Here is a 25,098-nt window from a genome sequence, read left to right as displayed (position 1 = left end):
CCACCAGAGGTGCTGGCAGCTGCTGCCAGCTCGAGCCGTGCTGCTCTGTGTCCACAGTGCTACCGACCCCCTGTTCCTGAACCTTTGCTGAAGAAAAGGCCGGAATTGGAATTTCAGCAGCAATCTCTTTACTTACTGCCCTCCAGAAAGCTCCTGACTGTCCTGCCCCGTGAGGACACGCATGTGTACACTCGTGTGCACACACACACACGTGCGTGGAGCCAGGCTGCACGGGGCATCCCAGCACAGAGCCGGTGCCTGCGACCTCCCCAGGGCCTGGGCCTTCTCCTGCGATGGCTCTGCATTGCTAGAAAGCAGCCAGAAATCCCCCCCAGAAGCAGGGGGAGGCGGACACGGTGGGATGAAGGCACGCGAGTCTGCTGCTCCTCGCACATCCCGCACGAAGCTGGGGAGTTGGAGCCCGTGGTCGGCACCGGGTGGCTTTGGGGAGCTGCTGCAGGAGGCCCCGTGCTCTCTGCTGCCCGTGCCGAAATTCCCATTGCTCTCTTCTCGTGGCACCCTCTGTGCAGCCGGCCCCGGGCAGCACCGGCACCTGCCACCGCAGTGGCTCCAGCAGCTGGCAGAGCAGCGGGCTGGCTTCTGTTCCCTCGGCTTGCGTTAGAAAGCTTAGACCATAGCACGGTCTGTAACACGCTCCCAAACTTGCCTCTTGGCATTCAGATGGCACCGTACAGCTGGGTTAATGATAGGCCAGCTGATGGCTCGCCTGGCTGACCGGTGGGCCCTTCAGCGGGGAGTCACGGATGGAGGAACTTACTTTGTTTATTCCTTGTATTCTTAAATTGAGGTTGTGTTTAGCTTTAGCTTAGTCCATTTCAAAGCGTGTGTAAGTGGAGGTTTTTCGTGTGGTCCCCAGCTTGTTCCTCATGAAAGTGGAGCCAATGGTGTGGGGCAGTCTGAAAGCCCAGGAAACGGGCTGCTCGGTATTGATCTTTGGAGATGTTTTCATTTTCCCAGCAAACATTATTGGGTTGTAGAATCGTAGAAACAAGTTGTCTGCTACGCAGTATGGCTTCTAGAACATTTTGTTTTCAGTTTAGACAACACTGGAAAAGTTGAGCTCAGCCCTACAGGAGTCCTAATTAGCTCCATCAGCGTATGTGCCCTGAAATCATTAAGCGTGTGCTGTTGAGTTTAGCTGGGAAGGAGGAATATTAAGTGCCACCTGACTGCACATAATTAAGTTGAAAGCGAGAAGAGTTAATCCTGCTGCGTGTTCGGATTTGTGCCATTTCGGTGTAACTCTGTATCTGTCGATACACAAATATTAAAAGTTAGCAGGAATTGGCACAAACCGTTTGCTGTCGAGCCGAACGATTGTTTTGGATCGAATGCTGTTGTGAGCCTGTGAGCATGCTGTTATTAGCACTCCTCTTCCTGAGTAGGTAACAATCACTTCAGCGTGCTACGGGAACAAAGCGATGCAGCAATTGATCTATGGCAGCACAGGTTTTGTTCCAAGATCAGCGTCTCCCTGTCCTGGTATGAATCACAAACAAGCAGCATCCCACTCAGAAGTGTGAAGCCTGAAGGGCCTGACTTTGCCATGATCTCTCGGCCCATTTTGCAATTTTAATAAATTTTAAGCTGTGTAACCATGAGACTGGCTTAAGGCAGATCCCTGGTGCTTCCCAAAGGGAACACGGCTTGTGTTTTTCTGTGCAGGGAGATGGGCACTTCCAGAGCTTTACCAAGAAAACGGGTACCTCGTTAAAGTCAGTAGGAAGCTCCGCTATTGATTCTGCCAGGCAAAATATCATCCCCCAAATCTGCCAGTGCCATTGTGAGCATCGCTGAATGAGGACCTTAGAACTCACAAAGCACTCACGGACGTCTTCTCGTTATTTCTGCTCTTTATCCACCCAGGAGATGAAGCTCTGACCCGCAGGTGGTTGGTGCGTAATTCTGCTTGGACATCTTTACCCAATTTCTGTGCAGAATAAGGCCCGGCTGTGCTCGCTGGGCTGCGCGGGACAGACAGTGGCAGGCACGCTTTGCACTGAAAAATGGGCTTTTAAGGGGCAGCACAAAGGGAGAGCCAGTTCAATTCGCTCTGGATCAGACGGGCAGCCAGGAATAGAGCCTGGGGCTGCTGGTGGTTGGCGGCCCCAGGAACATGAGCGCGGCGCCGTGCTCCTCCTCTGCTGCCCCCTCCAAAGCAGGTGAAGAACAGAACAGGGTTGTCTCGAGCTGGGGTGGTGGTGTTGGGAAACTCAGGTCCCGTCCTCTGCGGCTGCTGCGCCTGGTGTGCTCACCTCGGGGGAAGGCCGGGCAGCTCAGCCCGTTGCTTCTGTTGCCAGCTGCGGTTTATTAAAAATGTAAAGTCAGGGCACATGGTGCAGCCTGCAGGCTTGGCGTGATGTAGCAGCATGAAAAATGCAGAGGGTTTAAATTTGTCCCGTCCTCACACGGAGCAGAGTTTAAAAATAGAAACCGGAGGGGGGGAGCACATGAAATGTATGTTAATTCTTCTATGGGATGAGGCTGACCTATTTCTGCGAGTTACTTCCAATTGCTAACTCTGGGCGATGGAAATACATTTTCTGAACGGTGAATAATTCAGTGACTTCAAAGTGATTAACACAGAGAAGGAGCTGTGGCGTGCGGGGTGCCGTGCCTTCAGAACAGAGTACGTCCCCGTGCAGGAGGGCAGCGCGAGCCCTTCGCATCCTTTGAATTCTGCTCATTCCTTGCAAGAAGGTTCCTGCTGAACGAAGGGACAGGATTGAGGCTTGTGCTCATCCTGGGACAGAGGTGAATTAAAGGCACGAGGGTGTCAAGCAGGTCGGAGTGTCAGGTCCTCCGAGGTGGCTTTGTTGTTGTTCAGCTGTTTGTTATACAGAGCCCTGAAATGGCTTAAAGGACTAATTGGTCACGGCGTGGTTCTCCTGGTGCAGTAGGAACCGCAGGGTGAGCTAAGGTCAGGAAAATACGCAGAGTGTTTCCGACACGAAACATTTTTATTTATTGTGCTGTGAGTTCAAGACACTGAATTAACCTATCACTGTAGGCATAAAAGCAAAGATTTCCGTCCTTGTTATATTAGTGCTGGAAACTGGCTACCACATTACAAACTATGCCATAAAATCAGAGCTGGTGCTGCTCCCCAAACACCTGATGAGTGCCGTAGCGGTGCGGTGCCAGGCTGTGTGTGCAGTGCGGAGTGTAACGGGGCAGTGTGGCCAAGGGGCAGCGCTGCTGGCTGATTGCCACGAGTCCTGGGAGTTTTATGTAAGGCAATTAGGTTTGGTTGGCAATATTGCCTGCCCACAGAGCAGCGGAAACATGCACCAGTTGTGTTCCCAGTTGTCTGTAGCAGAACCCCAGAAAAGCTTCCTGCTGTGCACAGGAGCGAGGTGAAGCAAGCCAGCTGTGCCCCTATGGTAATTGTTGCCCATGCCCGCGGGTGCCTGGCAGCTCGGTCCCTCCCTTCTGTCCCGCAGGCTCAGCCCCTCCGGGTCAGGCTGAGGTTTGCAAAGGAAAAACTTTTGATTTGAAATGGGAATGGCAGAGTTGCCCCAAACTTTGCTCAGCCAAGTTTTCAGGAAAACTCCAAACATTAAGATTTTTTTTCTTTCTTTTTTTTTTGTAATTTGAGGTGGGTGCTTTCCATCAGAGCCAGTCTCGGTGGAAGCTGGCTGTGAGCTTCCCACCAGGGCTCGGGCTCGGCTGGCGGTGCTGTGCTGGTGGTGCAGGCATGGAGTAACACTTCCCTGCATGCCTGGTGGAATCGCTGAGCAGGAGCTGTCGGGAAGGAGTTCTCCAGCCAGAGGCATGCGAGGGGCAGGCTGCAGAGCAGGGGGCTGAGCCCTGGGTGCAGGGATTGCAGGGGCGCTGCAGGTGCTGGAGCTGCTCACCGTGGCTCTGGAGCAGGGGCAGGCGGCGGGGCGCGAGGGCTGCAGCTCCTGCACGGCTGCTTTGGCAGTGTTTCAGAGGATTTGGGGAAAAAAGCTTGGTTTGGGTGACCTGAAATTCAGGATTTTTGGTAGAGAAATCAACGCTTCATTTTGGATCAAATATTTCATTGTGTTTAATTCTTTATTCCTTTTACCTCTTAAATTCAGATGAAAAGGGAGGTCTGCTCTGCAGAAAAGCACAGTCACAGCCAGTTTTGTAAACACTGCGGAAAAAGGAGAGGCTTTGCCACCTCCCTACACACAGTAAAAAATGAAATTAAACTGAGAAAGTGAATTATGTTTTGGGCGAGACATCTTTGTACTTTTTGTTGAAATAAATTTGTCTAAAGCTGTGTAGCTGTGCCGAGGTGCCTTCTGTTCACTTGAGGGATTTCAGCAGCCGCAGCCCAGCCCCGAGCACCGCAGAGCCGAAATGTTTCACCAGGCACCTGAAGTCAGCCGTTTGTCATCGATCACATATGTTGCAGAAACATTAAGTAACAGTTAGCAGATGTTTATTGCTAATGTTACACTACTATGAACGTGCTATAACAGCATTCTTTTTTTGCAAAATCAGTGTTAGTTACTTGAAGTAAAATTCCGTAAGCTGGAGATCACATCCGATCCGCCAGCTAGATTAAAGATGGAAGCTGAATTTGGAATTGAGTTAATTTGTTTGCCGATGTAAGGTGCCATGCCTTGCAGGAGGAACGTCGTGGTGCCTTTTAATGAAAGTCCTCCCCACCTGCTTACCAATTGGTCCCATTACAAACTGCTGATTTGGCACTGAACGCCTAGAGAAGACGGGGAAGAAAAACCCCCTTTAGCCTGCATTAACGCCAGAGGGCTGAACGAGCCCTGTGCCCTGGCGAGGGCCCTCCTGGTGGCACCGTGCGGGTGCCAGGAGGTGCGGGAGTGCTGCTGGTGGTGGCAGCAGCATGTCCCCAGGGCCTGCGGCTGGGCTCTGGGGACGCGGTGCCACGTGTGCCGCGTGGTGCCCCTCCTGCCCTGGCAGAGTCGGGGCTGTGGTGGCCCAGGGGTGGTGTTTGGAGGTTCAGTGCAGGTGTATGGGTGTGGATGTGATGTGGGAGTGTTGGCTGTGAAGTGCCTCAGGTCCCCGTGCCCCCTGCTGATCTGAAGTGATGAAATCCAGCTCTGATGGGCAGCTGCACGGAAGGAAGCAGGAAGGTGAGGAGTGAGGAGTCTTTCTGTCTGTTACCTGATCACTTCTTCAAGGCGTGTGTCTGTATGTTTTTCCAGAAGCCTTTTCTGCAGGCTTTTATGTTGAAATTACAAAGGCCATCGCTCTGCAGACAGGCACGATCCTGCTCTGATCCGCACTAAAACCGAGCAGCATCACGCCCTGTAGTTCTGCCCAGTGAGTGGGTTTTCGCCCTGCTTGGTGTGTGAGAGCCCACCCGGGGGGTAGCCTGGGTTTAGGAGGAAGGGCCGGCGGTGGGCTCCTGCTGCCAGCACATACGGAGGAGGAGCTGTGCCGCAGGGAGCGGGGAGGTGACCGGGAGGGGACATTTTGTTCCTTCTTCTTTTCCCCCACGCGGCTGGAAGAACCCGACTCGGTAATTACAATGGAACCGTACCAGAATTAAATGGCTCAAATAACCTTCCTGATGCTCTTGTGCTATTCTGGGAGAGAGAGCGGGGAGAGATGAAGAAAAATAATTACTGGTGCCGCGGAGCGAGAAGTGGTGATTATCCCATAGCTCCAGCCGGGCGCTGAGCTGGCAGAGCCAGAGCCACCGCTCAGCCCGGCTGCTGCTCTCCTCCTCCCGCTCCTCCCGTTGTGCCACCCGTGCTGCCCTGCCCGTGCTCCCTTCCCGGCTGTGCAGGCAGGGGCCTGGGAGCAGAGCGTGCCCGCAGCTCCTCTCTGTGGGTCTCACTGCTCGCGGAGAGCAGTCGGGAGAAATGTCACGGGTGGGACCGAGGTCACCTGCGTGATCGTGCAGTGCTAGGGCAAGGGGTGCTGACTTACAGCTAAAAGAGCTGGAATAACTCAGCATGGGAAATCAGCCCGGGGCCTTCTGCTGTGCCCATTCAGCCTGTGCCCATGTGGGTAAAGGCCCCTGGCTCTTGCCCCGAGGAGCAGAGCGAGCTCTGGGGCACTGCCCTGGCTGCCGACACCTTCCTCAGTGCTGGTACCTTGCTCCTCTGGTCCCTGTCTCCTTGTTTCTTGTGGTGTCTTAGGCTCACGTTCTCAGATATTAAGCACAGTTAAAATGCAAAATATACAGTAAAAACTCCTCCAAACAATTTTTACCTCCCCGAGTTGCTGCCGTGAAGGCAGGGAGCTGTTTTCTCTGCCACACCAGCGTTCTCTTGCAGTCCTTGTGCATCCAAGCCCGTACTTCAGCATCAGCTTCTGAAACGTGCGTCTGCCCCAGGAAACAGATTTCAGGTTTGCTACAATGACACATCCAAGGAGCTGGAATAAAAACAGTGTGTTCCTGTCATACCTCAGAGGGCTCTAATTAGCAATCCTTTCAGCCCAGATACGACACCGCCGTGATCAAACGGCTGCAGCCCCGCTCTACTTCAGACTCGGTGCACTGGCAGAGTTTGACAGCTTCCCAGTGAGATTTCGTCCCAGCTGCTCGAGCAGCTCTCCCTCCCACCGGCACCCTCCGGGCGGTGCCTTCGCCCCCACGGTGGGGCAGGGGGCTCCTCGTGCACAGCACCCCCTGCACCCAGGGGCACGAGGTGCTGCGGCTGTCGTGCCGCGAGCTGGGGCAGCTCCGGCTGCACGGAGGCGGCTCGGTGCCTGCCTCGTGTGCTGCAGCTCTGGGCAGGATGTCTCGCTGCTGTCTCGCCTTGGTGGCTCCTGGTAGGGCCACGTGTGGCAGCGTGGGACCAGCTCTCATGGTAGGACACGGCACTGCTGGGGAGCAGCGCCCTTCTGTTCCAGGGGTGAACGATTAGCGTTGGCTTGGCTTTAATAATCATCTTCTGTAGGAATAGCAGCTCCATATGCAGACTTGAAATAGTGTATTTAACACGGAGATAAATGTGTGCTTTCAGCAATGTCCAACAGAGAAAATAATGCTCTAGATACGAGCCCTAGAAATGCACCCAAGCACTGTTCACAAACCATCGCATCCTCACCTGAGCTCCGTTGACCTGGAGGAGGGAAATAAAAATCTCTTTGGCCTTGGCCTCAGGGTGCTAGTTGGTTACTTTGGTCTGGGTGGGCCGGAGGAGGCTGGTGAGCCCCATGGGCCTCAGGAACAGGCACCCCCTGAGCTGCAGGGGTGAGTTGTGGGGATGGCTGCGCAGCCTGCAGCCTCGTTCGCCCCTCAGCATGTGGGGAGAGAGCACGTGCTCGTGTCCTGTGCCTGTGGCCAACACTGCCGTGAGCTCATTTGGTGCTCGCTAACCTGTGCCAACAGAGCCCGGCTGGGCAGTTAATGATCAGCCAGGTCACCCCTCTGGGTGGCTGTCAGCACACAGCACAGTTCTGGCAGCAGCGGGGTTTGCAAGGCGAGCCGTTCGCGGCAGACGAGGTGCGGCAGACGAGGTGCTGTGCTGCTCCTGGCGGTCGCTGCTGCCTCCTGAGCTTGCTGAGGAAGAGGCAGATGAATGCAGTGCACTGGCACGCGTATGGAAGGCTTCCTGGCCAATGCAAACAGCCGTTCTGCGCTAATTAGGAATGGGTTGTGGCCAATGCAAACATTCTCGTACCCAGTATCAATAACCCAGTCCCCTAAAATGTCTGCAGTTGCTTTGTGTGCCATGTTTGGTTCCTTGCAGAGTCAGAGATTCATTTTCATCATACAATAACTTACTGTTTTTACATGACTTTGGAGTTGCTTCCTAATAGTATGTTTGAATCCTTAGTTTCTAAAGGGTTTCATTTATAGCACCGGGCTTGTATTATACCTTTAATTTCTTTCATTATCTACCAGCATTCCCTGAGTTCCTGGGTAGTTAATGCTCACTTGAGTTCCCTGTCAGTCACGTTATTCTGTATTTCCATTTTTCTCCCCCATGCAATCTTCTCTGTCGATATGAATAGGTAAAACAGATCAGCCTTAGATGTTGGAGACCAAACGTGTGCCTTTCCAGCACACAAAGGAAAGCAGGGATTTCTTGTGCCACGTGGAGCCTTCCTGCCAGAGAATTGATGCTGCATGTGAGACCGCTGCGAGGGCCCTGGAGGAGTGGAGCAGAAGGGCTTCAGACGTGGGGAGGATTGCTGGTATTGTTCCCCACTTGTCTTTCCTCCCCTTTCTCCAACAAATACCTTTTTTTTTTTTTTTTTTTTTTTTCCAAGCAGCTTTTACCTCACCTAATTTTTCTGATCTTTCCAATTCATTCAGACTCATCCTCAGAAGCTTTTTGTGTTGAGCCCTTCCTGTCCCTCTGCTGTCCTGCCACAGATCTTAGCAGGCTCACTGCTGCCTTTGGAAACTTCTGTGGGTTTCTGTTGCAGTGACATCTGCGCTTAGATGTCTTTGTGCTACTTTCCCCGTCTGCCCACTGTCCTTGCTCAAGCCCTGCCCCTGGCTCTAAAACCTATTCCTGACCCGATGTCTGTGGGTCCTGCACCAGTTCCTTCAGTTCCATGCCCATTTCTCCCCCTGTGCTGCCTGCTGGCCCTGGTTCCCTGCGGGCTGGCTGCTCTCGGGGTCCCTCCACTGCCTCCTGGCTTTGCAGAGGGGCCCTTCCCTTCTGGCTGCAGTTGATGTGTGTGATTGCTTTTAGGTCTATCTAACTCTGCTTCCTTTGAGCTGAAACTCCTGGCATTTTTTGGCAGCAAACTTGTGGTTAGCGTGGCCGCGTACGAATGTTTCTACATCAATTACTGTGGTGTTTTTTTCCCGAGCTAGGCTGCAGTAATATAATAGGTAGACATATGCTATTAATTATGCCAACATATAGAAGTGCATTAATAGAGAGATCTGATCGTGCTGTAATTGTCCAACAAATTTATTGTTAAAAAAATCAAAAGAGTATTTTGTATGTCTTTAGCCCCATAGAGAGTCATTCTTGGAGCTGAGACCTCACAATTTTTACTGATGAAGCTGAAAAACATGCAGATAAGTAGCGAAAGGTTGTCTCGGTCCTTAAAATGTGATACCAAACTTTCTGTTTTCCCCAGATTTGAGGATGCTGGGTATCAGGTTTACTCACCACACTTTTTGTTTTCCTACTGTTAACGCCAGGTCCTGATACTGGACCTTCACTTGGTGCCCACCGAGTATCTGAAGACTTGCTGTACGTTTGTCTTGTTATACTTTGATATTTCGTAAAGAAATACAGAATGAACAGCAAAAATCTTGAAAACATTCCTAGTTTTAAGATGGTAAAGTCTAAAAACTCATGTGTGTCGTATTGAGGCATGCTCATCCTTCTGCATAAAAAGTTGTTGCAGAGAAGCACATCCTCCACTCTCTGTATTTCCCTGGCAGATAGGAGCCGTGGCTCCAGCCTGCTTTATAACCCAGTACAGGCAGTGATTACAGTGAGACCCTAATTGCAGGGATGTCAGCGCAGCACCTGGCCCTCTCTTGCCAAGGGGGCTGGATGTGGCTCGGGGAGGCCCAACAGGCACGAAAAGCCCTGCGGCCCTGCTGTCCTCGTGGTCGGGGGGCTGAGAACAAGGCGAGGCTGCGCTAGGCAAATCCCGGTCACGGCTTTTATCTGTGTGCTTCACGCTGCAGTGCCTGATGTCAGGAAGAGGCATGTCTCGAGGTAAATGCCGACGCGTTACGTCCAGCACTTCACTGAGAAGGTGCTACGCTGCTAACAAGCTGTTGCAGAAGCCAGTAGGAGTATTTAGCTTGGCTTCTCCAGGAGGAGCTGTGGAAATACCCGCTGGGGAGCTGAGCACACGATGGTGGTGGGTGGCGGTGCCACTGCCGTGCCATCACCAGTGGTGGGGCGGATTCCGGGTCCCTCCCGCGGGTCCCTGCGGCCAGGCCCCGTGCTGTGCCCATGGGCTGTGCCCCCCCAGGCCCTGTGCTGTGCCCATGGGCTGTGCCCACCAAGCCGTGGCCCCGTGCCGAGGTGGCCGCTTATCAGCTCCTGCTGCGGGGAGCGTGCGGCACGAAATCCCCCCCTGGCGCCGTGAGTCAGGCTCCTACAGATCACCCCCAGCAGCCAGCTCTTCCGGCTGCTGGTGCGCGGCAGCCTTCTGCCAGCTCACAGAAAGAGGAGGCTGGAGCACATCACTGCTCCGGGCGGGCTCGGGATTTCGGTTTCAGGGCTGATCAGAAATGCTGTGGTGCTGTGTCGTCTCTTTTAGAAATATCATGCGCAAAAAGCAACGTGCTGCTACCGTGCTTTTCTTACGCAAATGTTGAGGTTTGCTTTTTACTTATTGCAGTTAATAATTCCTAAAGAAAAAAAATGAAACTGGAAGAAAGTCGAGTTCATCTGACATCATCTGTACTTCAAATCAGCAGGCTGGTGTCTTTAATTTATTAAAAGCGCTGTCTGCTGAGAGGTTCGAGGGCCTGGTAAATATTCATATCTGGATTTGTTTCTTGACTGCTGACTGGAGCATGCTTTCCCTATCAGTTGTAGCCATGGATACATGAGAATGACAGTTTGGGGTTTGTTTTCTAGGTGGCGATGCTTTTCTGCACAATCTTCCAAACATTGTAATAAAGAATTGTCGAAAGCCGTCCTCCCAAAGGGGTCACAGATCATGAGCACTGGCACAGAGTTTGATTGCGAATGGCTGACTGTGCTCCAAACACGCTCACCGTAATCGGGTTTCCCCTTTGAACATTTCCAGTGACCACAGGTCAGTAATGGATTAGCGTGCATCTGGAAAAGAACTGGATCTGTTGCCCAGAGTGCTTCAGCACTGCGTGCTGGAGCTCTGGATTTCAGCTGGAGTGTTCACAACCAAGTCGTAGCCGTGGTCTGTGCGTTGTCTGTGCACACGTTGTGGGGTCGGGGCGGCAGCAGCTCCCCGGCACCTGGCGGGGTGGCCGCTGGAGTCACCTCGGCCTCAGGGCCCGGGGGAGCGGGCCTGGCGTGTGGGCGACGTGTGGCAGGAGCCGGGCCAGGCGCTGTTCTCAGTTCCATTTGGCAAAGTTTGCCGAGTTCTTCTGCAGAAAATGTCCCGCAAGAGTGACAATAACAATATTTTGGATATAAGCCTAGCACAAGAGGATAATAGGAACTCCACGGGCATGTGTGGGCTTTTGATTCATCCTCGGAGATGACGGGTGTGCATGTATTAAAGCTATGGGAGTGGGACTCGGAGTATTTATAGTGAATTCTTCGCTCCCACTCTTCCTGTGTGATTTCTGTCTCTGCTGTCAGTCACACGTGGGTCGGAGCACTCCAGCCCATCTCACCTGTCATTCGTGCTGGAAATCCCCAGGCCCGTAACAAGCCTTGCTCTTGGTCCGACTTTCAGAGCTGTATGGGGAGGAAGGAAATCCCGAGGGTCCATTGCAGGGCCGGGATCTGATGGTGGGGGTGCTGGAGGGTCGCGGGTGGAGAGCTGCAGGCACAGCCCAGCCCGCGGCCGAGCCTCTGTGGAGCGGCTGGGTGTTTGGGTACAAACTCCAGTTGTATGGTAGCAGAGATTGTATCGTTATTGTTAGAAACAAACATTATTATTTTTTATTTAAGACCAGTCTTAGATCGTAGCAGCAGCTTGTTAGAAATGACTTTGTTTGCGGCGGTTGGCGGTTGCTGGTGAAGGCAGTGGCTGTGGTGTTGTATCTGCTCTGTCGCTCCTGTCGGTACTCCTCGCCGTGGCTCTGGAGCAAATCCCAGATCTGGTACGGGTGGGTTTGCACATGCAGAGTGGAATCCAGTCCCCATCCTGTAAATGTTGCCTTCGGAAGGCACCAACAGCACACCGACTGTCTGTGTGCACAGGCGGTACTGAGCGGGGGCCTGGCGAGCAGGAGCAGCGCGGCCGGGGGCTTCGGGCGCGGCGGTGTCCTCGTCACCGGGGCTCCCTGGGCCTGCTCCCTGCTCGGGGTGATCCCGTGGGGTCCCTCTGGTACCGACACAGGTTGGGGCTGTATTAACTGGTGCTAAACCACCTGGTTAGCAAACTGATTGACCGTGTTTGTTAGCAACCTCAAGCAGGTAAAAGGAAAGACCACTGAAAGAAAAGTAACCGGTGTCCTGCATCTGCACAGCAGGCGGTGATCTCTAGTAAAGCTTGGCCATTGCTCTTTGCATATCTCCTTGCCTTTTTAAATACACGATCTTTGTAGTAAAGCCTTTACAAATTTAAATTGTTTTTTCTTTGTCTTGTAGTGAACTTTGACCACTTCCAGATTCTCCGGGCGATCGGGAAGGGAAGCTTTGGCAAGGTAGGCTTGTTCGCTCCGTCTCAAGTTCTCCTGTACGTTTTATCAGGTGTCTGCTGTTAAGTGCTTACTGCTTACTGAAACAGTAATGTTGCTGAAATGAATTATTTTAATTGTGGGATGATGGCTGCTAAGTAAACACAGGAGGAATGCATTCGGGAGAATACTTTATTGCCGTAAGGCATTGCTTTAGTTCTTGGCATCTTGGTGAAACAGCTGTATTTTAGATTACGAGCACAATTGTGATCATTTTGTGGCAAGTATTCATTATGTTTTCTGTTCCTGAGGGGGCTTGTTGGTAGCGAGCAGCGACAGTTGGTCGGGAAGGGGCTGGAAGCTGTTCTGGGAGATGGATGGGGCTGACACGGTGTGGTCGGGAGGGTTCTCCGAAGCCTCAGGCAGTTTTCCCACTCAGAAATGAGTTCTGCCTAAGAGTTTTTGTTGATTATTTTTAATATTTTTTTTTTTGCCAAGTATGTGGGAGAAGGTGGGGGATGATGATCAAAAAGCTGGATAGCTCTGAAGACCAATTGTTTGGTTTGCTGGTTTATATTCCTTCTTCATTCCCTTTTTCACTGACTCTCTGTCTCACAGCATTTTATACCTTCTGTTTGCACTGTGAGCCGAAAGCTCAGTGTGCGTGTGTACATACATGAGACTTCGCTGCATTCCTACAGCTTCACAGTTACTTTGTCAGCTGTGTTTTACCTTGTCCCAGCGGTAGCCGTGTTCCTGTTTAGCCAAGACACCTGCATCCGATGGGCAGGAGCCCTGGAGCAGTAGCCCTGGTCAGGATTCATGGAAGTTGCTGAGTTTGGTTTGTTGTAATCTTCTCATGCAGTTCCATAGCATGGGGTTTTGTGCCAGGGTTGTGTTAGGTTGGGGCAGGGAAATGCACCTTTGGTTGGGCAAAATGTGTGGAATATTAAACGTGTAAAGTAGCACTAACTCGTTTAGAGGATGGTGCAGGCACCTCCGTGTCTCCTTGCACTGCTAAGATAAGCTGACCACGAGTTGGTCAGCCAGCAGAAAGCTGTATCCTCTCATTTCTGTCTGGTCTGGTTGTCTCAGCTGGTTTCTGCCCGTCCTGCTTTGATCAGCAGCTCTCTCTCTGTGTGGGTAAGGAAGGCTGGACGCGGCGCAGGAGGTGAGCTGTGCTGTGCTGCACTCCCTCGCTCTGCTCCTGGCAGCTCCCCCCAGCCTGGGGGCATGCAGCACCACCCCCTGCATTCCTTGCAGCTCCAGCCCCTGCCCCAGATGTCCGGAGACTTTGCAAAAGCAGAAACATCTCAGGATATCTGAGACCTGTTTTGCCAGAAGAGATTAAATTTTTACCAATTGCTGGCATTTTAAAATACTTTAGATGTGTCAGTAGCATGTCTTGAGAAACAACAGATGTACGTTCCCAGCCATGGTCTTGGTGAGGTGCAGTCCAGTTCTTAGGGCTGGGAGAATGGGCGCTGCCAGTAGTAGCCCCGCCGTTAGCACTACTTGCTCGTGAAGATGTTTCCTTGCAGCCTGAGTTAACTGAGGTTTCTACTGCATCGCTCTGGCACGCTCAGGGCGCAGCCTGCCCACACAGATCCCTGCCTGGCTTCATTGTGAATTCCCACGGGATGAGGGCTAATGGAAATGTTATGCCAACTGCAGCGTAAGGCAGGGAGAGGGTGGGTTTGAAACAGTCACCCACAACTGCACTCCTGTCTCTTTAGCAAGAAGAGGCAAAAGCTGAAGGCAGAGCTACATCAGATTTCTGAGGTTATGTTAGATGATGAAGAATGATTAGATACAAGCACAGGTCCTTCCTTAGCATAGCAATATAAAGGTACAGCAAACAGCAGGGGGAAGTCTGTCCAGATGCTTCTGGCAAGAACAGGAAACCTGAGTCTTATGACTTCTGCTTATTGTCAAAGACCAAAAACCTAAATCAAAACCTTACTAAAAAATAGCGGCTAACGTTTTTTTGAGGTCATATGAGGAGACTCATCCTTCCAGATGTAAACTTTCCAGAGAAAAGAGATTGATTCTGGTGAGCAGCAGCACTGTGTGCTGGAAAATTACTTCTACTCACAATGAAAAAAGGAGAAAAATTATACTTGTCTCAGGGCAGGACCTTTTGGGCTTTGGAGAGCTGCTCCTCATGGCTGCTTCCAGTTCTGTTTAGGTTAAAGAAAGACTAAGTCTAGCGTGTAGCAGTCTATCAGCCATCTGAGCTGTATATACAGTTTCAACAAAATGCTGAAATGATTCATCTGTCATCCTTCTGGATAATTATGTCAATATGCTAAATTTCCTTTGATATTGGGAAAAACTTTTTGCTTTTACAAAATCATTTAAAACTTGAATTTAATTATGGAAAATGTGGAACTACCTGCCTGAAAACTGTTACTTGGAATATACATGTATGAGTGATTTAGTTGCTTTGGTTGGTTTAAGCACTGTGTGCTCACATCCAGGAAGGTTTTTAGGAGCCAATGTCCTACTGAGAGCGTGAACCATCCATGTGCTCATGTGGGACCTGTGGAATTTGTCATCTAGTAGTGAAGGGACCTAGTCAGCACCCTGCTGCTGGGTAGCTCTGGGCAGTGCATTTGCTTTTCCAGGTTTTTGTTTCCACTCTCATTTTGTGCACCTCTCAGAACAGACCGCATGGTCCTTGGTACAGGCACTGGACAAAACAAAGCAAAAGGGAACCCAGAAATTGCCTTTGAAGAGACTGGAGTGTCCCTGAACTTCATCTCTGGGATGGCTGCAGAAACTGACTGATTTTTCTATGCTCAAATTAAGTTTATCCGTGTTTGAGGTACTATTAATCAAATGAAGGTTGCGCTCAGTTCCTTACTCAAATTAGCAAATTTACAATATTCCCATATGTATTAGAGATAGCATTATTTGGCTTATAGTATTTTAATAGGAGTGTTACGTTTCTCAGGCAGCAGAAGTTGCTCCAGTTTTAACTGGGCTGTGACCCGAGGAGCCAGCAGCCAGGAAAGGGCTTTCAGAATTTGATGCAAGTTTTGATCCATTCTGCTGATGGGAAGCTTGCTCCGAGTTGTGGTAGGCTTCAGGAGAGACAGCGTGAGACATGGAAGTCTCAGAAGGCATTAGTTGCTTTGTAGGTATCTTGACATCTCCCTTTTAAAAGCTGACCTTTCCTGGGTTCAGGCTTTTTCAGCTCGAGCCAGGAGGCAGAAAGGCAGGTTGTTCTCCCCGAGGTTTTCCTTTTATCTGAGCTTCCATACGCGCTCCTAATCAGCTACCACCTTTTTTATTTTTGCCAGGGATTGAAGACCTGGGGTTATGGGGAATTCATTATTTTCACTTTACTGCTGTGAAGAAATAAAAGCATATCCGAAGTTCCTCAGCTCGAGTTTATGTCTGCTGTTGGAAATAAGGGTGAATCCAGGCTGGCAGGAAGAGCAGTGGGAAGCAAACACACATTGTCACAGGCGGTGAGCCCCACTCCTGGGTCACCCCCCGGGCTGTGGGCACAGGCACTCACCTGGGGGCCCTTGCCCCTCCTGCTGCAGCGTTTGGCCCCGTGGCTGGCTTCGCTTTGCTTTCCACGTGCATTCGACCTGGTCAGTATATTAACGAAGGCTCACGAAAACAAGTAACCTGCAAAGATGGGCAGTTAAATTCTGGCACTGGTTTGCCCGATGAAGACAGTCACGTCCCCACGCGGTGAGGTGTTCCCACCGCCGGGCTGCTCGGCTGCCCCACACAGCTCCTGCCGGCTCCGGGGAGGGACCTCTCCAGCCAAAGCTTGCTCTTAACGTTGTTTGCTTTGCAAAAGTGCTTTAACTTCATGACTTTGTTGCTTTAATAATTCAGACAGCCTGAAGCTGGGTATTGTAAAGCTTTAATCCATTTTCTAAAGGTCATAGATGCCCATCCAGTAGATACACGATAGATAAAATTCCCCTGAAGTCTCTTCTCAACCGAGTGTCTCTTTGATATCAACACAAGCTTTATCCTTTCTCCTTTTTTTCCCAGTTTTATAAACGTTGGATTTTCTTCCCCTAAAAGAAAGGCTAGAAACATAATCCTCTGACATTAAACCACCACGGATATTTTTTTTCCCTTTTATTTCTCATCCCGTACTGGAGCAGGTGCGAGGCCGAGGTTACATTGGTGCTGCGGGTGTTTTCAGGCCGCGTGTCGCTCCAGATGCCAGCCCCACAGCTCGCCCCACACCTCCCAGCAGAGGGACACGTCCCAGGGGGCACCACAGGAGGAGGTGCCCTGGCCACAGCCGGCTGGGGACAGCCAGGCGAGGGGCTGGGGGCGGTGTGGGGGTCTCCGCAGCCACAGAGGAGCTGGCACAGTTCAGGGCCTGTCCTGAACTGGTCCGATGTGCTCCAGCAATACCTTGCCATTCGTGTCTCAAGTTGTGGGAGCAGCAGGAGGGAAATTATTCGGCAGCTTTTTCTGCTATATGGTTGTGAACATTTTCATCTGAAACGAGGTCTGGGACATGGTAGTGCACACTGCACCAAGGACATGTTTGGGGTTTCTGGAAGATCGGCCTCTTTAAGATAGTGATTTACAGCAAAAGCTACCCGCTGTTGTTATCATTATATACCCGGGCCCTTATTAATCCTTGCATCTGAAACTGCCTGGGGTTTATTTCGGCCCCCGGCGTTCCTGGTGGATGAGTCACGTTGGCGTGGGGTGCAGGTGGGACGGAGGTGGGACCGATGCTGCCGCCGGCAGCTGGGGGCCCGTGGGCTGGCAAAGCAGCGTTGGAGAGCAGAGGGTGGAAACAGCCGCCTCCCAAAACCCGCTGGGACCCCGTGTGCCCCCCTGCAGGCAGCATCCCGCCGGCTGCAGCCCTCCGTCCCGCACTGCCCCGGAGGCACGGCCTGCCGCGGTACTGCCTGGGCTCCCGGGAGCTGGCTCCTGGACAGTCACTCCGCTCTGCGCCTTCCTCGTGCAGCTTCTCAGCTTGCCACTTGGATGCCGCTGTCCTCCTGAGCCCTGAAACCTGCTGGTTCCTGCTCGGTGGAAGACTGGAGGAAAACGGGATGCCAGTTTAAATGGTGGTGTTTGGAGGTGATGTTTGTTCTCGAACAGCGTCCAACCCTGAGCGCACTCCAGTTTGTCCACCAGTCCTTCCCATCTTGTCTCGGGGAAGTGCCCTGCGTATTTTGATGAAGCCTCTTGATGGGATAAGGATGGCTTTCCTGGGGCAGTGTTTGTACTGTACTTACTCACAAGTGCACGTTCCTGCTCACATGCCTTCCTCCTTATGCTTCCCTTCCTAGGTGATGAAGGGCAGGCACAGACAGCACCTTGGTGGTGTTCTTTGGGCTCTGGTGAAAGCTGGGAAACACACCACAGGTCATGTATACAACCAAGAATAAGATTATGGTGTGAGCTAGCCTATCCCCTTTATTGACTACGAAATAAACCATAGGATGTTTCACTCTGCTCACTCCCCAGCACTTGGCAGATGTGCTCCACCTTGGGCTGGCAGAGCTGTTGGGGACAGCGCCTGCTTACCCCTGCCCTGAAATGTCACCTTCTCCTGTCGTTTCTCATCAAAGTGCTCCAGCACTGGATAGGATCTAGTGTGTGTTACCGGAATAAAGCCTGTCTGGATTAAAGCAGACCAGTGAACTTGGTATGATGAACTGATGAAAACTCCTTGGCGCTTAATCACAGAGTTTAATTAGCGATGGAGCCTTTCCCTCCTTCTGGGGCTGTCTTTTGCGTCGTCTCATTGTTTTTCACAGAGCCGAGAGGAACTTTTATGCCTTCTAGACATCCACCCTTCTGTGAAATTTGGCTGAAACTGGCCAACAGTTCTAAAAGTCAGTAGAAGTAAATATGAAAAAAATCACATATCCTCATCTTCTTAGCGAACCAGACACAAATGTTTAATTCATGAAGCCTCGTGTGAAGGCAGCAGACTCAATCCCTTGCGGCGTGAGCCTGCATTGTAATGCAGTTGGCAGCGGAGCTCCTCTGTGGGAAAACCTGCGTCCTGGGCTGCAAGGACAGTGGCTCTGGTTGGCGGGGTGGTGGTGATGTCCCCGGACACCCCGTCACACCTTGGGGCTGTGGGCAGACACCTCGTGGTGTCAGTACACCAGCACTGTTTGTATGTGGGACATTGGCGGCGTGATGAACTGTCAGTAGCAGTCATAATGGTAGGACGTGATTGAAAAGGGTAGGGAGAAGGGTACTGAATGATCCCGTCTTGCACCTCTGTCATCCTTGCCTCCCTCCTGCTCTTTAATTTTGTTGGCCCCGGGGATGTAACTAGTGCCTTTCCCTGGCATCCAAATAAGTTGTGTTTTGTTGTATTTTTTCCAGTGCTTTTCTATCCCCTACCACCTACCAACTGCACAAAACGGAATGGAAACACGAAATATAAAATGCCTTTAATTGTATGTAATTTTATGTAAAGCTTTCGGTTTTCCAAAGGCCAAGCATTAAGTGAAAAGGAAAAGGAAACTTGTCACCCTGAGAGGGGTGTAAAATGGAGAGGCCCAGCACGGGCCCGGCGCTGCTTGAGGTGGGCCGAGGCTTCACCAGGCCCTGCGCGTTTCCTCGGTGCCTGCTCAGTCCTAAAGTCACGCAGTGACAGGCATATGTAATGCTTTCCTACGGCAGTTTCCAAAAGGTCGTTAGTGGGAGGAAGCCTAGACAGCAAATCCATAATACATCTTCCACATGACATGTTTGTGTACAGACTGTGAAGTTCTTGTTTGCTATAAAGAGTAAAATGATGCAGTGCCGCTACAGTGCAGGCAAAAGAAACAGCTCCCAGGAGGGTGCAGCTCAGTCCTGTGAGCCGGAGGCACAAAGCCAGGCTTTCGTAGGGGCATTTTCTCTTGTCCTCTGCAAAATCCCATGCAAGAGTCCCACAGTTGTGTCCAGCTGCCCCAAATGAGAGCAGCAGCGAGGTCCTTGTGGATGGGAACATCTGGCACGTTCTCACATGCCCTTTTGCAAACAGGTGTTTTTTTCCAATTACTTGTGGCTACGGTAAATAAATCTTTGATTATTGTAATTGCATGTTGACATCGTCATGTCCAAGCCAGCGCCCTGACAGTTTAGGACCACAGGCTGGACCCTTTAGGACATCATTCTGCCATATTCCTGGCCTGGCTTCTTTCACATCATTATCTCTGCCCGGACTTGGGTGAACCATGAGCTCTCGTTTGTGGTCTCCTGCCAGATGAAAGCCACGCTGTGTGCCCCGGGTCTGAAGATAGGGCTGCTTTCGTTGTTCGGACACAGAGGGGGCCCTGCGGCAGCTGCCCTCGGCCGTGTCTCTGGCACAGGGGTGACTCTGCCGGGAGCGCGCTCCAGAAGCGCTGCAGGGGATGGATCCCCTGGGCCCGGGTGAAGGAGCAGTGTCCCGAGGCAAACCACGAGGCTGCATCTGCCTGTCGATACAGGGAATGGTTGTGTGGCTAAATAAATAGCTGTTTCCTGCTTGAATTCTGCCTTGCTCTTACCCGTGACTGGTCTCAATATTAAATTCTCACAGTATCTCCTGCCCCCTGCCCCAGCTAAGCCACAAGTGCAGTCTCATTCCTAGACTTGGATTAAAAAGACCTTTCTGTGGATTTACGTCTGCTGGATGTCAGATGTCTTTGAATGAAACATTAATACCTGTGTTCAGAAGGGCCAGCCTAATTACGGGGTGGGCAGACAGAGAGCCGTAGGTCTTCTGAGGGGCGGAGGAGATGCTGTTGCACCCACTGCGTGATGGCAGCAGATGCAGAAGAGAAAAAGCTGGAGGTCGTGTTCTTCCAGCATTGCTTGTAAGAGAAACTCCGGCTCGGCTGCGTTCATCTGTAGTCTTTGCGAAGAGGCTGTGCCTCATCTGTGACAGTGCCTTTGACAGCTCCGTGCCAGCAGCTCAGCCAACGTGCAGACTGCTGATCTAACATGGCCAACATTAAAACGTCTTGTTTTTAAAATAAAAAAAATGTGCCCTGCTTTGCTAATGTTAATTATAAGTCTCTCAGTGGCTTAAATATGGCTAGCATTTGGATCTTTTCTTTGTTCTGACAAGCAATCATACAGCACGCCCCCACAAGCTAGTTAATTGAACCAAGAGCATGGGATATTTCAGCATCAGATGCAGGATTTGGCAACAGTTAAGCTAAATTGGATGTCCGAATCATCTGCAAGCCCTTAGAAGCTGCAGTTTATGAGTTTTGAGTGTTCTGTTCGTGCTAGTGGTTGGACAATCCAATTACGAACCACTTAATGTCATAAATGATAAGTAACAATGTCCTCTGTTCTTATGAAATTTTGAACGTGTTAGCATGATACAGCAAATATTCCCTAAGCACTTCTGTATGAGTTTATTAGAGTAAATATTTTCTGGATTTACCCAGAGGATTATGGGGTGTGCCCTCGTTGTTATTCTAGGCAGCACCGTAGTTCAGCGATGTTTGTCGAATGAGCCGTGCTCCTTGTCTTCTCGTGATGGATTTGTTCTTGTGGACTGGATCAGCATTCAAAGAAGTCTGAAATTCTTGACTTCCTATGCAAGTGTCTGTGCACTGCTTAGAAGCAAATCTGTTTCTCACAGCAATTGTACGGACATAAATCCAGAGAAGCTGCACTGGGTACGGCTCCATTCTTCTGCCTTTACAGTGGTGAGTGCAGGAGCTGCCCACAAGCCAACAGCCGTAATTGTGATTTATTATTGATCATAAACATCGATGATGTTTGTCAGAGGCTGCCTTCCTTCTGCGGGTCATTGGCCCCAGCGGGAGGAAGCACCAAAATGATAGATTTGAGCTACCTGCTATTTTTTAAATTGTGTAATGTGCCAGGTCTCCTGTGTCTGCACATGTCCTTTAAAAGTGGCAGGGTATGGTGCTGGCGTCAGATCAACTCGTGTAAATGGTCGGTGTTTTTCCAGGCAGTCTTTATTTATACCTCTTATTCCCTGGGAAGCAGATGAGCCGTACAGTCCCACTACCTAATTGTATTATAGAAGATTTACAATTCGCCACATTAATCTTGGCTGGGTAGCCTCGGCCCTGGTTATTTATGGGGCTCCAAGCCGTTATGTCTGACCACATTCCTTACCAAACGGGGATCTTGGTGTGCTTTGGTGTAAATACAGGTGAGTGTTTCAGCCACACTTTTCCCCTTTAGGCAGTGGTTCATATAAAGCAACCCCCTCGTGTCCGAGCGTGCCACCCAGTCCTTCCCATCACTGCAGCGTTGCTGCTTGTTCGCCTGCACAGTGTGTGGGCACCGTCACATCTGATGCCTGGGAAATGTGGCCTTGGATACCTGGAATTGTCAAAGTGCACCATACTGGATATTTTCCAAAGGATTTTCATTCTCCCAGTGCCTGGAGAAAGTTTCCTTACCAAAAAAAAAAAAAAAAAAAAAAGTGCCCTCGGAATGCCTGCTTGATGAGGAAGCATTTCAGGAAAGCAGCAACTCGTGCGCTGCACAAAGGGTAATGTTTTGCCAGTAACAGGTGGGTGCTGCTCTCCCCATGTGCTCAGGAGCTCAGTGTTTGGATGCTTTCTGATAATGAATTAATTCAGCCAAGCGCAGTGCACTTCTCAGATGCTTGCCCAGGCACGGAAAGCTTTGCTCTGTCGCAGTTCAGGGACGGGTGCTGCGGGGGTGAGCTCGCTGGGTCCCTTGCATGTAGCACAAGCGAGGGGCTTGGCTGTGCATGTGGAAAGCTGTTCTGGAGCACTCCTGGCATCCTGGGCACCACCCTGCTCTTCGGCAGTGGAAAACCTTATTCCTAATGTGTCCAAACTGTTGTGCAATGGTACTCCATTTCGCATTTAATTCTCCCCTCAAGACTGATGGATCTGGGGGAAGGAGAGACAGAAATGAGTAATTCTCAACCTGAGCTGTGTTCCTGGATTCTGTTCTGTCATTTAGGTACCTGCTTTTATTTATTTATTTATTTATTTATTTATTTATTTATTTGGCTCTGTTGTTGTATCTTTCTGAGCAGGCTTTCAGCACTGGGCAGACAGGGAAACAGACAGGAAAACAGAAAGGTCAGGCTGCTCAGCCTGTCAGTAGTGAAGAGGTGCTTAGAAAACGGCCATAAAATAAAGGCTTTGTAAACAGCGGAAGTAGAATGTGATTTCCATTAGGTTTGAGTTCCTGAGTGCTGCTTTCCTCCTTCTGTCTTTCCCTTAATAACGCTGTTGGGAAAACTCAGCGTGCGATGTGACCGTCCTGCATGGTTCAGGTGCTAACGTGGCAGTCAGGGGCTGTCACATACAAGGCAGCAGTGGCAGTTTGCTTGCTTTTTCCTCAGGGGAGGCATTGTTTTGGGTTCTCTTTGCCTGATTTTTTACACAACCTGCAAGGAATCCATTTTTGCCAAGACATTTAGTTTCTTTCAGTCTTGGTTGAAGTTGGCTACTTCAAAAGTTACTGGAGAAGGAAGGCGCTGGGCAATCGGGACAGGCAGTTTGGTGGAAGTGCCTTGTTTCCCATGGAAGGAGGGTAACACCAGGGCTGCAAGAAACCTGAAAGCCTTTTCCCACGCCGAGGGAGGGTCACCGTGTCAATTTTAGCAGGTATTTATCTAGACTGTTGCTAGTGCCATGGGGTGCTGGAAGCTGTACGTTCCTGCTGAGGATCCCCCAGCAGTCTGCTTCAGTATCTTGCTGTGCCTAGCCTTAGAAACTTTCTCTCAGTAAGTAACCTCAAGCTTCCGTGTTGCCATTTATTACCTGTGCTGTTGACCTTGGATATAAAGAATAATTTATTTTCTTCTGATTTGCAGCATCTTTGGTGTATTTGAGATTTTCTGCCTCCTTCAGCCAACCCTTTTTAAGCCAATGAGCTCATTTCAAGCAGTTTTTCTTCACAAAACACTCCTCTTGATTTAATTTGGGCAATGTGTCTGATTGTTCTTGCCCAGTTGCCATACCCAGCCCCATCCCCGGGGGTTCATCCCACTTCTCCGTGCCTGCCTGCTGTTGGTCATGACTGTTCTACATCCCTACCTGCTGTGCAGCGCTCCCACTCTCCCAGCTGCTTGCGTGCCATTATCAAGGTCATCAGTGACAACAGTGAGCAGCCCCAGTGCAGCCTGCACAGCCTCTCCTTCGATAGCTCTCTGTAGGGACAGTGCACGGTGCCTCCTCTAGGACCAGTGTGACCCCATTGCTGTCCTTGGAGCACGCACTCCTGAGGCCGGGGTGGGGAGCACTTCCAGGGAGTACAGTCTGAAATAAATATGCTTCAGGTGTTCTTCCAAAAGCTGAGTGCTTTGGGAAATTGTGTAGTCTCTTCTAGTCATTTTGCATACACTTGGAAATAAGGTTACTTCCCAATTCTCCGCTTATCTCCTAATTAACATGAGGGGGTTTTCGACATGGATCAGTCCCTCAAAGAGAGATAGCAGCTCTAATGGGAAAGGAAGGATTTATCTTAAGATGCAGTCCTTGTGATACCAGACTAGGATTTTCTCTTTCCCCAAGTAGTGTCAGCCTGTCGTATCAGCTCTGAAGTGATATTAGAGACTTCACACACAACCTTCAGATTGTCCAAGACCCTACGTGCAACATAGCAGCTGAATTATACCCCCAATTCACATAAATATGCTGTGCTCATTTCCTGGGATATCAGGTTTGTGTTGGAACTGCTGAAGGGTCTGTTGTCAGGGTTGTCAATAAACCAGCATGCTAGTAATGTGTATGTACACCAACTTGGTTTATATAAAGCAGGGGGTCAGAGCTGTAGGCTGCCTCCCTATGTGCAGCTGTGCTTGATTAAAAAGTACACTGTAATAAAACATTACAGTATAATGAATATAAAAATTACATATGACATTATGTTGATATAAGAAGAAAAAAAGTAAATTAAGACAACTGCTGACCCCTTTTTTACAAAGAATTCAGTATACAGGTTGAAAATGGACTACGTTAGCAGGCAGTAGTGAGGCAGGAGCTCAGGGCAGCAGCAGCGCAGTGGAGCTGTTAGATAACGGCACCATCACGCAATCAGTTGGTGCACTGGATGAGGAGAGCTACAAAACCACAAGGAGCCACTGATTTCAAGGTGTTCTGCACAAACATGGGAAATTATTTTAATCTTTACATTGCAAATTCTATCTTTTTATAGTTGTGAAATGCCTCATTTGGCAACCTTTTGTGTCAGAGGGTATTTTGGTTAGAGGAAGCATCTCACAGTTGATAACTTTAAGTGCATATTGGGCAGTAAGTACTATAGATGTAAGACAGGTCAACTCACTGAAAAAAATAGTGAAGAAAGATTATCATTTGTAGCAGCACTTTAGGAACGCCTTAGACTGGTATTAGTAAGAGCAGTCTTCAGTGCCAAAGAAAGATGGACTGAATGACTTCAGAAATGACCTGATGTCACACAGGCAGTGAGGTAGGAGAGCAAATAATTTATGTATGAGGCGTTGTCAGATAAGTGACAGATTAGGGTTTATTCACATGCGTTGGCAAGTGTATGGAAAAAAACATCATTTTCCATGGTCATTTGGAAAAAGTAGAGTATTACGGAAATATCAACTGCGGTGCCAGATGAGTCTGCTGAAAGGCTCTAGACACGTTCCTTTATAAAATGTGGATAGCAAAGCTGAGGGGCGATGAGCTCAGTCACTGCTGTGCCCCTTGCCGTGCCCCCTGCCACCAACCCGGCGAGCACCGCCTGCTGCGCCGCCGCTCCCCCTGCGCGGGGCTGCCCGCGGTAGCTGCTGGCTCTTGGGGTGCTTGGCTGAAGTCGCAGCGATTACTCAGCTGAGTAACTGCTGCCTGCTGTGCGTGGGGATGTTTGTGGTGATGGGCCGCTTGAGGGACGGTGAATAACTCAGCAGGATTAATTAGTGGAAGCATAAAAGCTCCGCAGTGCCTAATGGGAGAGCTGCAGTAGGAAGATCC

At 50.5% G+C, this 25,098-nt stretch overlaps 1 protein-coding gene across 3 annotated transcripts in view; it reads left to right on the top strand.

Annotated features, from left to right (window-relative positions):
• STK32C (serine/threonine kinase 32C) overlaps positions 1-25,098 on the top strand; it is a 79,919-nt gene that overhangs the window by 29,325 nt on the left and 25,496 nt on the right. For all 3 annotated transcript variants that reach the window (XR_014618634.1, XM_084290619.1, XM_084290618.1), the window contains exon 2: positions 12,165-12,220. Coding sequence is in view for 2 of the 3 variants with exons in the window: in XM_084290619.1 (XP_084146745.1) it covers positions 12,165-12,220 (56 nt within the window). In the remaining variant the exon portion in view is untranslated. The remainder of the gene's footprint in view (positions 1-12,164; positions 12,221-25,098) is intronic.

The sequence above is a fragment of the Netta rufina genome, assembly GCF_964035555.1.
Source record: "Netta rufina genome assembly, chromosome: 7".
In the NCBI taxonomy this organism is placed as follows: domain Eukaryota; kingdom Metazoa; phylum Chordata; class Aves; order Anseriformes; family Anatidae; genus Netta; species Netta rufina.
Note: the sequence above shows the minus strand (reverse complement) of the source record. Positions and strands in the feature narration are given on the sequence as shown.